Genomic DNA, 13964 nt, shown 5'->3' on the forward strand with positions numbered 1-13964 from the left:
TGGCGAGAGGAACACTGGACGACCCACCGCAGGGGTCCCCCAAACTTACGGCTGGATGGCGACCCACCGCAGGGGTCCCCCAAACTTACGGCTGGAGGACGACGGCGGAGATGTTCGATCATCAGTCGTTTAGTGTCACGCGTCTTCGCCCCGTCTTGTGCCCGTCTCTCCTTCATTCTGTATCCAACTGAAAAAAAATGAAAATCTAAATACGTGATTTATAAGTCACCGCGCATTGGATACGGGCATCTGCCGGGCGAAATAGGGAAAAAAAGACGTGCTGCGATTATGCCGGTTTAATTCGCTGTGTTCCATCATCGCCTAAATGAAAAGAGAGGCGGTGTATTTCTCTGGGATGAGGCGGGGAATGCAGGAGCGACTGAGCGTGCATTTGGCCGATTGGGCGTGCTTCGCTCGAAGGCAGAGGCATTGACTGATTCTTTGAGCTTTCATCATTCCATTCTACCCCTTTCCAGCAGGTTCAAATTCACTTACAATGGCGGAGAGAGAGAGAGTCAATATATCAGAAAGATCTCATTTTAAAAAGTTTGTTTCAGAAGTTTACGGTGGCCTTGTAATTTGCTTTCCTTCCGTGTTTCCTCCTCTTTGTGCGTTAGCTTGCTGAGCGAAGGGTAAAAATGGCGGTATTATGACAGAAGTTAATGCGTTTTATATTGATCGCGAATGCCTTCAAAGGTAATGTGCAGACACACTATAAAAACAGTCTTACATGGAGTGGAATGGCAGGATGAAACAGTCGCACGTAAGTAAGGTGAAACTTGGACATCATAGATATTTTTGTTTTTTTTATTATTAAATTTTAAATATCATTAAATATTATTTTCTGTTAGTAAAAATGATATCATTACACTGCTCATTTACTCTTTACTTCCCCTTTCTTGTCACAGGCGGGGATATGGGAGGCAGGAGGTAAGGATTTCTTCAGATTTCTGTACACATGCATGTACATTCATGTCTACGGTGTGAAAAATAGCAGAATTTTTTTTTTTTTTACTAGATAAGTGACTACAATTTTCACTCATTCAGTCATTATGGAAGTGATGCAGAGTGCAGATATTTAATTCCTGCAAACAGTTAAAATGTGGCGTTTCAGCTTGTGTGGGTGAAAGGTTTGGAAGTGTGGTTTGGAGGTGCAGTTGTGTACATGAGGCCAGGCTTTGGGCTGTGGGGCTGTGGGGTGTGGGCAGTGTGGGGTGTGGGCAGTGTGGGGTGTGAGGCTGTGGGGCTTTGGGCTGTGGGGCTGGGGGCTGTGGGGTGTGGGCAGTGTGGGGTGTGAGGCTGTGGGGCTGTGGGGTGTGGGGCTGGGGGCTGTGGGCTATGGGCTATGGGCCGCCACACTGCAGGTCTTTTTTACTGTACCTCCCTTTTGAAAAATCCATCCTTAATCTTTGACCTCTTCTGTCATCTCCGGTCATCCATCTCCGGCTCAGTGAAGCTGTCGACTCTTTTTCCTCTTCTGTTTCCAACTTCTCTCTGTTCCTCTTTTCCGAAAACCTGTAGCAACACCAGCAGTTGCTGAGGCCCTCCCTCCTGAGACCAGAGGTACACAGATTTCTCCCCCCCTGTCTCTCTCAAAGTTTTGGGCTGTAGTCCCGAACGCTTGGGTGACTCGGCCTTGCTTGCCGGTGGCTGTATGTTGATGTAACGAGCTGTGCTTCATCTCCAGGAGCTGTCTATGGAGTCTGGCATCGACCCTGGACAAGAGTATTACACTCAGGACTACTATAATTATGATCAGGGGTGAGTGTTTCTCAGATCACTTTGATGGGATAGTCCACTCTCAGGGGTTTTTCAATATTATTTCAGATTTAATGGATGGATTTGGCCCAGACAGTTTTTTTTGTGTGCAACGAAGGATCTTTTAGATACTTAATATCAATATGTACCCTAAGTGACCCTTCAGAAACTTCTGTAAATATTTAAAGTATCCTTTGTTGTACATAAAAACTGATCTAGCCCTTTAAACCCCCTCTCATTTATTCTTTTATCTAAGAAATCCGCTTTTATATGTTCACCCGAAGTGTAAACAAAGCCATTTAAAATGACAGTTTGCCAGCATCATTACTGAGATGTGCTTTAATTGCATCATTTGCACAATAGTGAAGCCTGTGCATCAGCCCAGAGCATTATCCTTCAAGTTTTGCTAAATGTGCAGATTTTTTTATAATTCATTATAAACACAGTTAAGGTTTCTTGTCATTAATAATACACGTCTTCACCAAACTTTTAAGTTTACACAATGAGAAGTGCCATATGGCCGGCTATTAAAGAGGACACTTAGGAGAACAGATGTGGTATAATTACAGTTTACTCTTGGATTCGTCTTATACACATCAAAGGAGCGGATGGAAACTTGGCGTAACATTTGTACAAAATTGAGAAATATTCTGTTGATACGGTTCACCTTGTGCAGGTCTCAGATAACCACGGACCTTCTAAACATCGTTCCTTAGTAAAAATGCCGTTGTGCTTTCTGTTAATCAGAATGAAATTGATTTTATGGACAGCAGGTGACCATTTTAAATGTTCTCGTTCAGATTCCTTAAGCAAGTGACACTACGTAAGTGTCATCTACAGTCGCATACTAAAAACCAGCATACCCAGGACAATTGTTACACAAAATGTAGTCTCCTTAGGCTCCTTGGCTACCGTGTGATTTCATGTATGCAAACTCAAAAAGAGCCAAACCATTATTCTGGATATCCAGCTCAAGCTCACCTGTAGAGGGCGCACTGGATCGCAGTGACCTTGTGTGCCAAGTCTAATATCTATAACATTTAAAATGGACTTAACCCGGGCTTGTGTCACTGTGCAGAACGATGAGGGGGAGGGTTGTGTTAGCAGAGGGTTGTGTTAGTTGTTTTAGCAGAGGGTTGTGTTAGTTTTGTTGGCAGAGGGTTGTGTTAGTTGTGTTAGCAGAGGATTCTGTTGGCAGAGGGTTGTGTTGGCAGAGGGTTGTGTTAGTTGTTTTAGCAGAGGGTTGTGTTAGTTTTGTTGGCAGAGGGTTGTGTTAGTTGTGTTAGCAGAGGATTCTGTTAGCAGAGGGTTGTGTTGGCAGAGGGTCGTGTTAGTTGTGTTAGCAGAGGGTTGTGTTGGCAGAGGTTTGTGTTAGCAAAAAGATGGAACATCCTCTCAAGTTGCGATGAAGGTCCGATCAATATTCCTTCATTCTTTTGTTGATTCGATTTTTTTCATACTTTTCCTGCTCTGGGGTTTCCATTTGTTCATCAATGTGTTCAGTCGTCCAAAAAGATCAGGCGTGTGTTGCCAATACAGTTAATATTTAAAAAACAATTAACTGATTTTTCCTGGGAGCAAAAAAAATTAACTTTAAAACTTGGAACAAAGTTTTTCTGGCGAGGGTCTGAGCTTTAAGTAGACGAGATTCAGAATGCTGCAAAGTTCAGGAAGTATTTTTGCTTAATAAGACTGCTGGGAAATTAGAAGTCCTACATTCCTGTAAATCTTACGTTCCTGTACACTTCATCACCACACACCTCACTGCATCTTCACAGAGCAGCCCGAAGCCGGGAACTGCTTGCATCACATATTCCGCTCCACAGGATCAGCGACACATTTATCAGAAGCTAAGGGGAAGCAACAGAGGAAAGCATACCGTGTTTTTTTAAGTGTTAAAATACCCAACTTCAGCCCTTAAATTGTGTTTGAACATTCAAAAGAATTATTTAAATGCAACTTTTTTTCAGTGTGCTTGTATTCTACCTGTATTCTGCCTGTCCTCCCCTTCTAGGTATGACCTGCCTCAATATGGGAGCCGCAGGAAGCTGATCTCTCCCATGTACGATGAATACGGAGAGGTAATCATGGAGGATGATGGGTATTATTATAGTCCGCACGGCTCCGAGGTAAATTCTCCCCAACATCGTTTCATTCTTGGGTTAATAGCCTGCTAAAATGACCATTATGTACTAGGGGAGAGTGTGTGCGTGTGTGTGTGTGTGTTATTTTAAAGTTATTAAATATTCACAACAAGTACAGATGTAATACATTATGGTACAGATGATTCATTTGTGCATATGAGGAAAGTCAAAATTTCTTCAAAAAGCCCTTGCTGTTTTTATGAATAATTCATATGTGATGCTTTGAGCCACAAAATTCAACCTTTTTTTTCTTCATCTCAGGAATTTGTTTAAGCAAGTATTAAGACATGCTCTGTTATTCCCTTGTAATGAAGAAAAAAGCCATTCATTTTAACTGATTTAACTTGAAATTTCAAAATTCAAATCAGGACTGCAGAGAAAAGTTGAAATGAAGGCAAAAGAAAAATGCTCACTGCTTGGAGTGTTGTCACGGTGACAGGTGCGCAGCAGAGGGCGGGGCCGACGACCGATGCGAGGGAGGGGCCCGCCCAAGAGGGTGGGGTTTAGGGACCTGCCCCCTGAGGAGGAGATAGAGGCGGAGCCAGAAGAGGCCGCCGCCGCCGCCCCCGCAGAGACCGGCGGCTCGAAGGCCGCGAAGAGGCTGAGGTCGGTGATGAAGCTCAGCAAGCTGCTGGTGCCGTCCAAAGGCGCCGACCAAACCACCGACGCACCCGCGTCCGCTTCCCCGTGGAAGAAGGCCAAAATATTCCCCGCCATGTTCAAGGTCAAGAAGGACAAGGACTACGCCAAGCTGACGTCCGCCAGGCGCGTCGACAGCCAGGACAGCCTGGCCGGGGGGCCCTCCCCGCCGGAGGGCGTGGTCTCGGAGAAGCCGTCGGCCAGGAAGCGGCTGGGCAAGGTGCTGAAGCGCATCGATATCTCCAAGAGGCTGCGGGAGCGCCGGCGGTCCCAGAGCAGCGTCAGCCGGAGCTCGGCCGCCGAGAGCGAGAAGGACGAGGCCTCGTCGCGGGCCGCCAGCGATTCGGAGCGGGAGGACAGGAAGTCCAAGGTCTCCATCAGCGTGACGGGCGAGAGCGAGCCGGAGGCCAGCGGCTCGGAGGCCGGGGGGAAGGACCGCTCCGGCGACGAGTCCGCCTCGGCCTCCGGCGAGGACAAGGACTACCTGAAGGTGGACCTGGACCGGGACGACGCCAACGAGAGCACGGTGGACTCGGACGAAGAGCAGGAGGAGCCCGGCGAGGACTCTGAGGAGGAGAGCAAGTCCAAGTCCGAGAAAGACGAAGACGAAGACGAAGATGAGTCCGGCTCGGAGAAAGAGTCGGTTTCGGAAAAAGAATCGGCTACGGAAAAGGAGTCGGGAACTGAAAAGGAGTCTGGGACGGAGAAGGAGTCTGGTACCGAAGACGAGGAGTCCAAAACAGAGAAGGAATCGGGTACAGAAGACGAGTCCGAAACTGAGAAGGAATCAGGTACAGAGAAGGGATCAGATACAGAGAAGGAATCAGATACAGAGAAGGAATCAGATACAGAGAAGGAATCAGATACAGAGAAGGAATCAGATACAGAGAAGGGATCAGCAACAGAGAAGGAATCGGGCACAGAGAAAGAATCAGCCACAGAGGAAGAGTCTGGAACAGAGAAAGATTCTGAAGAGGAAGATGATGAAGACGATGAGGAGAAAAGCACAGCGTCCGGGGTGACGGGCTCCGGTTCCCAGGTGTCCTCTTCCGCCCGTTCTTCCATGAAGTCATCAGGGACCGCCACCAGCAAGACATCCTCGGACAAGTCCAGCGGCGAGACGACGGGAAGCGGGCGGGGCAGTGACGCCAGCGGCTCAGCCTCCGAGTCCGGCTCCCAGAGGTCGTCCGTCCGCTCCTCGGCAAGGTCGTCGCTGAGCGGGGCCAGCCGGGGGTCCTCGGAGCAATCCGCCAAAGAGACGTCAGGCAGCGAGGGGGGCGTCAGCGCGGGGCGAAGCGGGAGCTCGGCGGAGGCCAGCGGGTCGGAAGACGGCGGGTCGGTGCGCAGCGGCGCCTCCAGCCGCCGGACGTCGGGCGGAAGCTCGCGGTCGGGAAGCGAGAGGAGCGCCCCGAGCTCCGGGTCCACGGGCGGGAGCCGCAGGTCCCGGAAGTCCATCCTTTCCGGAGGATCCGAAGACACGATCGACGAGGAGAGCGAGGAGGAGGTGTCGGACGGCGGAGAGTCGAAGCGGTCCGAGGAGGAGGAGGAGGCCAGCGAAGCGGCGATGTCCAGGAGGTCCAGCGTCTCGACCGTGAAGAGCAGAGGGAGCGACGTTGGCTCGCACGCGGGAATGCCGTACGGCTCGCACGCGGGAACGCCGTACGGCTCGCACGCGGGAACGCCGTACGGCACGGACGCGAGCAGCAGCAGCGCAGCCGAGAGCTCCGACGAGTTTCACGGACTTTCTCCGATAACTGAAGTCGACGAGGACGGAATAACGTCCGGAAAAACGTCCATTCGGAGCGGCAGGTCTTCCCGAAGTCTGGCCTCGGAGGACAGCGGCCACAGCGAGGCGTCCGCCGCTCACAGTGGCTCCGCGACTGGGAGCAACGCTGAGGATGAGGATGACGAAGATGAGTCGGACATCGGGGGAGACGGCACCTCTTTTTAGATGACGTGCAGGCCAGTCAAGTAAGCTGGGTTGGGATGTTTGCTTGAGTGAGAAGCTTGCCGTTCTCCTGGCCTGGGCACAACCTCTTTCTCTTTTGAAGAGCTCCTTCTTGATGTGCTTTCAAACGCTCGGAATCAGTTTGAAGTGATTGTTTAAAAGTCCGTCTTTCAAACTTCCAAAGGCGAAAAATAACTTTTTTTCCCCAAGTTCTTCTTCAGCTTTTTCCTGTACATCTCTGCAACTCTTGATTTGTGTTGTTCCCCCTTTGCTGTGTACACGGTGTTGTCGCTCTTCTTTGATTTTAATGTATTCTGAAACTGTTTTTCACTGAAACAGCCAGAATCAGTCTAAATGCAAAGCACTTTGTCCTTATCCTTTAAAGTAAGAAACATCGTTAAGCATTACACAATTCCTCTCTTACCAAACATTTTGTTGTGGCGGTCGCTGAAAATTCCAAAGAAAATGTTGTTCTAATCAGACAAGGACAAAGTAAAGGACATTTAGATGGCTCCTTGGTTGTGTATGGGTCAGTTGTCATCAGGGTGGTGTCAGTTTCATTTCAGTCATCGAAATTAAATTCCCGAAATTCAAAAATGTCTAAAATGATCCATGAGGATTTTTTTTTAATTAATTAATTGGATTTCATTAGCTTTCCTGAATTGGCTGAATCAATGTGGAATTGACCCACACCTCTTCTGTCCTCCTATTAAAGCTGTCGTGTAACCATCCACTCTGTCCTCTATGTCTCCAGTACGGACGGAACAAGAGGATCAAACTTGTGGTGGACCGGGAGCACGAGACCAGCTCCACGGGGGAGGACAGCGCCCCCGAGTCCCAGAGAAACCGCCTGTCCAACCTGAGCGGTCACAGCAACGTGAACGGGACCGTCTACCTCGCTCAGAATGGCTCCATCATCAGGACCCGGAGGCCCGGCCTCTCCAACAACCTGAAGGTGTGCTCCCCCGCCAGGCTGGGTAAACATTTCAAAAAGCTGGACAAACTGGCGGTGACTCAGGAAGAACGGCTCCCCCTGGGGGGCCACGTCGCCGGGGCAATCTCCTCCTCCTCCTCCGCCGCCGCCGCCGCCGCCACCGTCGCCGACGAGAACCTCAACCTCAATCTCAACCTCAACCTCAACGCCAGGCCCTCCAGCAGCTCCTTGGCATCCAGCACCACGGGCCCGGAGAACGCGGTGCCGAAGCCCAGCGTGAAGGCCAGGAGCGAGAGGGGGGGCGGCGGCGGCGGGGGCGGGGGCGGGGGGGACGAGCAGGAGACCGCCCTGAACAGCGAGGAGGGGGCGAAAGAGCCGTCTGAGTCGCACGGCGAGCACACACAGTCTGAGGACGAGGAGCTGTGGATGGGACCCTGGAACAACCTGCACATACCAATGACAAAACTGTGACCTGCTCCTCTTTTTAACCTTGAACTGAAGGACGGGAGTTATGTTTCATGCCTAATGCTGTATGTGGAGACCCCCTTTGCCCTTCACTTCTGCGAGAAAGAAAACTACGTAGTTGCACTTATGTTTTGTTTTTCTTCTTTACATAACCAGTAAGATTGATTTTTTTGCTATATCTGGTTTCTTAAAAGGACTAACAAACTCATGTTTTTTTTTTTTTTAAAAGAAAGCAATATGTTAACAAACTGGCTCACATAATCCCTTTGTGGTACTGCTGTGTGGTACTCAGTTGTTTGTGTGTAATGAAGGAATTCAGGATATATTAACTTTAATAACCGAGCTGAGAAGCATTTCAGATTCAGGGGATAAAAACACCTTGATCAGTCTAATTCAGAAACATTACTCCAGTCCTGGAGGGCCTAACTGTCTCCTGGTTTTGGTGTGTTTCTGCAATTCAGTGCTTATTGATCTCTGAAGAGTCCAGACACTTCTATCTGAGGCCTAATTTGGCCACTGATTGAAGGGAAACCAAAAATCATCAGACACTGTGGCCCTCGGGGATATGAGTTTGACTCCCTGGTCTAACTTCTTTCACAAGTATTATTTTTAGTATTAGCAGATTTTGAATTCTAAAGAAACGGACACGATCTCATGAACGCATTGTCCATTTTTTGCAGTTATACAACGAAATTAAGCTATAGTATATGTGTATTTTGTTTGTAAGATATTCTGTTTGCAGACAAGGAGGCCTTTGGTTTTGTTTTTGTTTCTATTACTTAGTCATTTCACAATAATTCAACACAGCAGTATGAAATCATTAGATGTTTTATATGAATATATCTTGGAAGATATATCTTCAATCTTGACAAATTAATACTTCAGAGTATTACAGATTTGCATACTGCATACATACTTGGCATAAATGTCAATATTTTGGCTACGATTTTATGGTTCTTAATTGACATTTGTAATTAGAGTGTGATATTTTTAACTAAATAAAATGCAATGTGATATCCTCTGTGGTTACTCAACTTTTGATATGTCACACAAGTACATCTCCGCAGAACTGAAAAGATAACCAAATGCCGTATTATATACAAAAATAAACTTTCTTCACGTATCGGTTGAGTGTGTATTTGTCCCACCCAAATTTTTTTTTAGATTGGATTGGATTTTTTATTGGGACATCCTTAAATATTTAAAGGAGTATTTCAGCAGAATAATTTGAGCAAGAAGCATTCGCTATCTAATTATAGCGAACATGTAGCTAGTAAGCCATTACGCCTGCAGTGACTGGTGTGAAGTGAAGAAATGCACTGTTGTGAAAATGTGAGATCTGATTTATTTCTGCAGATGCTTCTAAATTTCATCAGCATGAAGAAATGAATACAAGGAAATGCGCTCAAAAACATTTATCATGAAAGATAAATCTTTAGCTGAAAAATAAATCTAAATCCATAGACTTAACCTTAACACTAATGCAAAGCCTCTTTCAGCTAAATGTCAGACAGTGAAATCGCACATCAGACATCTTTTCCATAACGGAGGCTTAGCAAAACCGTGCACACAAACAGGTGAGCACAAAACCCCGCAGCTGGAGGGTGAATAAATAAATGTCAGGGGGATTAGATACAATGATAAAATCAACAAAAACAAAACAAGATTATTTGAAAGCGTGGGACTTACTCTTACTACAAGGGGGCTTGTCTATAAATGGGCCATTTCCATGGTCAGATGTCAGTAGTTGTTTAACAAGCACTATCATCTGTCATGCTGCACGGTGTGTTGTGTTAATAATCTGCCGTGGTGTTCAGCGTAACAGAGTGTCATGTGACCAGTTGCTCTCATCAGTCTTTTCTCCTGGATGCTGATGGGCACAGGCTCAAAGCTGGCACTGACCACAATATCATCTGGATGGGCTTATCCTGGACGCCAATCATTCAGTCATCACAGGCACACGATTTAATGCGGGGGTGTCCAATCTTATCCGAAAAGGGCCGGTGTGGGCGCAGGTTTTTGTTCTTGCCGAGCACTACGGATAAAATTGGTCGCCCCTGATGTAATGATTAGTGCAGTGGTGCCCAATCGCGTGCCTTGGAGGGCAGAGTATGCAGGTGTTCATTCCAGCCAATCACTACCCCCACTGATTTCACTGATTAGCACACCTGCAACCAGACGGGAGGGAACTAATTAGTGAAATCAGCTGGTGTAGTGATTGGTTGGAATTGAAATCCTGCCTCTTCTTGGCCCTCCATAGCACATGATGTGGAGCATCTGCATTAAAACTGATGCTTGTTAGCAAGCAGGTGGACTGCTGTCGGTATGCCAGTATAAACAGCAATTACTTAAAGAGATAATCAAACCAGGTTTTGAACCGTCTCTCTTTCAAGTGGGCGCGCAACTGAAGCTTAGCCCTGTTTATCCACATGAATACTGTAGCTAATATTCAGGTGGCAGCGGGTGCTGCCGCCTGTAAGTAATGACATTAAATTATTGGCATCTGTTTTGTTCTAATCGCTCACACCTGGGGCTGCTTGAGAGTCTACGCCCAGGACTGGGGAAAACTTATAAAATGCTGAGCCGGGAGTCCGGAACCAAAGTTTCATTTATATATATGTGTCGGTCACGGCTGTTTAGGGTCGCTGTCGACAAAACTAGCTGGCAAACCAGGGAGGGGAATGTTCAATAGAGAGATGGGGGGTGGGGTGGGTGATGGGTCTCTTACCCCGTGTACGGTGTGGCAAATTTGCATTTCGTTTGGTGTATGCTCTGTGCCTGAATCTCTGATGCATACCCTGCACGCCACAGACTTTGGCTCTCTTCCTGTCGGACGGTGTTGTGCCGTATTATGTCCTGTTGTAGAATTAACGATTTGGATGTAGGCTACGCTCTCAAACTCCGGCGCAATGTCGTGTCCATCGGGCGCAAGCGAATTTAGGTTTTAAGTGTATTCAAATGTACGAACGTATTATCTGTCAGTCTGTAGTTTCCATGAAATGTATTAAATGTAGACCTACGGCTGGAGTCAAATTGAAACACCCAGTAGTAGTAGGTCCTTAAAACTGAGGTAGCCCTGAGGGTATTAAGAGTCATTCCATTTGTTGGTCCCGTTTGTATGAAGTGCTCTTACGATCCACACTTCAGTGAACGAATCTTATAACGTGTGCAATTTCGATGATGTACCATTCTTAACCCCCAATATAGAATTTCAAGCGCCTGAGGGAAAACGCACCACCGTACTTTAATGAGATGTCTATAAATCCAAACAGCCTGCCTTGTTTTATTTTAAATACCTGTAATCCTGTGTCAGTAGAACGGCTTTGCTCACCTTGCCTTCCGCGGCAGTTTGACAGCCTTTGATGGGGGATTACGGCTGGGAACCCTGAGGCAATCTTTTACATTACAGAATTTTCTTTCGGCGATTTAGTCAGACTTTCTTATTTTTATTTTTTATTTATTTTCCCTTTTCAAGATATGAAATCAGAAAATACCGATTACCATTTCATTTTCATTGTTTTCAGATGTTGACTAATTAAAATTTCAATGCTTAAATTAATCCACGCTTCAGTGTCCAGCAGTAACGGAACTAAAATACAGTTTGTGTAGTATGATGATGCTCTCTGGGGATGCTTACAAGAACTGCATGGACGGTGTAATTTTTTTTAACCACTAGATGGCGGAATGTGTCGATGGTGCCCCTTCACACCATCGTGTGCAAACCGCAGACTACAGGGTGCGTCGTGATGAGCGGTTCAGGTGGTCAGCGAGAATTTACTATTTGTCGTTCGCTCAAATGAGCTAAACTTAACCGTACACTTGTTACACTGTGCATGCAGTTGTCTGTCCACATGTTAAAAGAACAACATTTAATCCCATATTTGAATGCATCAGGCCACATTTTAATAAGGACTGGGTGACAGAAAATGTATTTCTTTTTTAAGAGGGCCAACGGCTTTGAAAGTTTGAGAGCGAGTGGCTTAATCAGCCAACCAAGACATAGCCGTGTTCCCAAGTGTCTGATTAACGTTATTCACAGAGAGGAAGACAGGACTGTCTTCATAGCCCTAATGCAAATGACTGTCTGAATATATGCATTGTATATTTTATTAAACCTAGTATATCTTTTATTTAATGGTCTAACAAAGCTAAATAGGGTTTTATTTCAAATCTTTTGTCATCACCCTCATTATTTGGTAGGGGCTTGGCGGGGTGATGTCATGATTAGGGAACTGTGCATGTAACCTGGGGGTTGCTGGCTTGAACTGGAAGGCTGCCTTTGTGCAAGGCGCTTCACCTGAACTGATTCAGTTAGAATGTCTAGCTGTGAATTTCATGTCTTGCAAAAATATATTTTCAGATACTAATTACTGCACGTCATCTTCAGTCTTGAATATGTGCTGTCTTTTAGTGTGGCTGAAAGTAACAGGGATCATATCCCACTGAATGGCCATTGGGCAACATTGATCTTGAATTTAAAAACGTGTCCTTGTAGGAGATATTCTGTTTTTAATGACCTGGTTTAACCTTGCTTGAGGAAGTGTGAGGAGCACAAACTGTCAACATTTCTGTTCTCCAGAAACAGTCCTTTCGCAGTACTGTTCAGGTTTTGTGTTCCTGTCCTGAAGGACTGTGATCTCAGATTCCAGAAGGATTGTGATCTCAGATTCCAGAAGGATTGTGATCTCAGATTCCAGAAGGATTGTGATCTCAGATTCCAGAAGGACTGTGATCTCAGATTCCAGAAGGACTGTGATCTCAGATTCCAGAAGGATTGTGATCTCAGATTCCAGAAGGACTGTGATCTCAGATTCCAGAAGGATTGTGATCTCAGATTCCAGAAGGATTGTGATCTCAGATTCCAGAGGTTGTGATTGATGAGTCTGTGATCCAGATTCCAGGGGCTCAATTCCGTTGTCTCAGATTAGAAGGATGATCTCAAATCGGCCCTTGATTCTTCTTCTCGGCTGGGAATGTATCCCATGATCCTCTACCCAGGGAGCTCATAAGTTCCCTTCTAGCCTCATACAGTTTACTGTTATATGGAATATAATCCATAAAATACAGTCCCATAAATGAATTCCTTTGGTGAGGCTACTGAACTCTAATGAAATCATTGACCAGTTGAATGAAAACACTAGAAATTGCCAACTATTAGATAACTTAATTTTTTTTTTTTCAGCAAATCATTTTTGCAGGTTGGAGGGTAAACATTTAAACTGTACCCTTAGAAAACCGAAGAACAACACCACCTCCTTCTGAAGCCCCCCGTCCCAGGGTTGAGCAAGATCATCCATTCTTAGGAAAAATGGATAATTTAAGAGGGGGGCAGACTGTAATTACAGTAAAGATTGCTGCACCCCCCGACATTAAATACTAACTAGCAGCTCTGCTATTACAGGTAGATTGGCATGGGCCTCCAATTATTCATAATTCCATAATTAGCCATCTTATCTCAGTGTGGCGTAAATCAAAGTGTCAGGATGCTGATCCGGGGGGGGGGGGGTTTGGGGTTTGGGGTTTGGGGTGGGGGCTGGAGTGGCTGTCTGTGGGAGCAGTCTCATGCCTGTGGAATGGCATATTGCAGGTAGAGGATAGTGCTGTGGTTGAATAGTCCGACCAATTTACTCTCCCTGGCTACGTGGGGAAAAGACAGATCTCAAAGGCAGAAAAGAATTATGGAATTTTGCAAGAGTTCGTTCACTCGTAGAAACCTTTCAAGTGTTTTGAAAGCAAGAGGGGGGAGAAATGCACTTTGACATTTTGTCAAATTAGACTCAAACCCCTATGTACATATTTCCATGGTGATCTTTAAGACCTGAATTAATGCATAATAGCATATAGATTTCAATAGTGCTGTGAACACAGTGTTTAAAACAGCAAGGAACTGAAAATGTACTTTAAAAAACAACCCTGTTCAAACCTTCCAAAATGCCTTTTTGTGTGGTGAAAGAAGCGTATCTTTTTAAAAAGTTATACAATTTAATTGGTTAAACGATACGAGCCTTCTAAAAAGCTAGCTCAAAAGTCATAGACACACACACGTACGGACGCACACACACACACACATAAAAAG

The 13964-nt window shown here is 46.0% G+C and overlaps 1 protein-coding gene across 1 annotated transcript in view; it reads left to right on the forward strand.

Moving 5' to 3' along the window:
• Positions 1–7384, forward strand: part of LOC135244743 (protocadherin-15-like) — a 187824-nt gene extending 180440 nt beyond the window's left edge. Inside the window, exons 36-41 of the mRNA XM_064317270.1 lie at positions 909–930; positions 1522–1563; positions 1688–1761; positions 3773–3887; positions 4342–6512; positions 7244–7384. Of these exons, the coding sequence (XP_064173340.1) occupies positions 909–930; positions 1522–1563; positions 1688–1761; positions 3773–3887; positions 4342–6492 (2404 nt within the window). The 3' untranslated portion in view covers positions 6493–6512; positions 7244–7384. The remainder of the gene's footprint in view (positions 1–908; positions 931–1521; positions 1564–1687; positions 1762–3772; positions 3888–4341; positions 6513–7243) is intronic.
• The last annotated feature ends 6580 nt before the right edge of the window (positions 7385–13964 follow it).

The sequence above is a fragment of the Anguilla rostrata genome, chromosome 18, assembly GCF_018555375.3.
Source record: "Anguilla rostrata isolate EN2019 chromosome 18, ASM1855537v3, whole genome shotgun sequence".
Classification (NCBI taxonomy): Eukaryota; Metazoa; Chordata; class Actinopteri; order Anguilliformes; family Anguillidae; genus Anguilla; species Anguilla rostrata.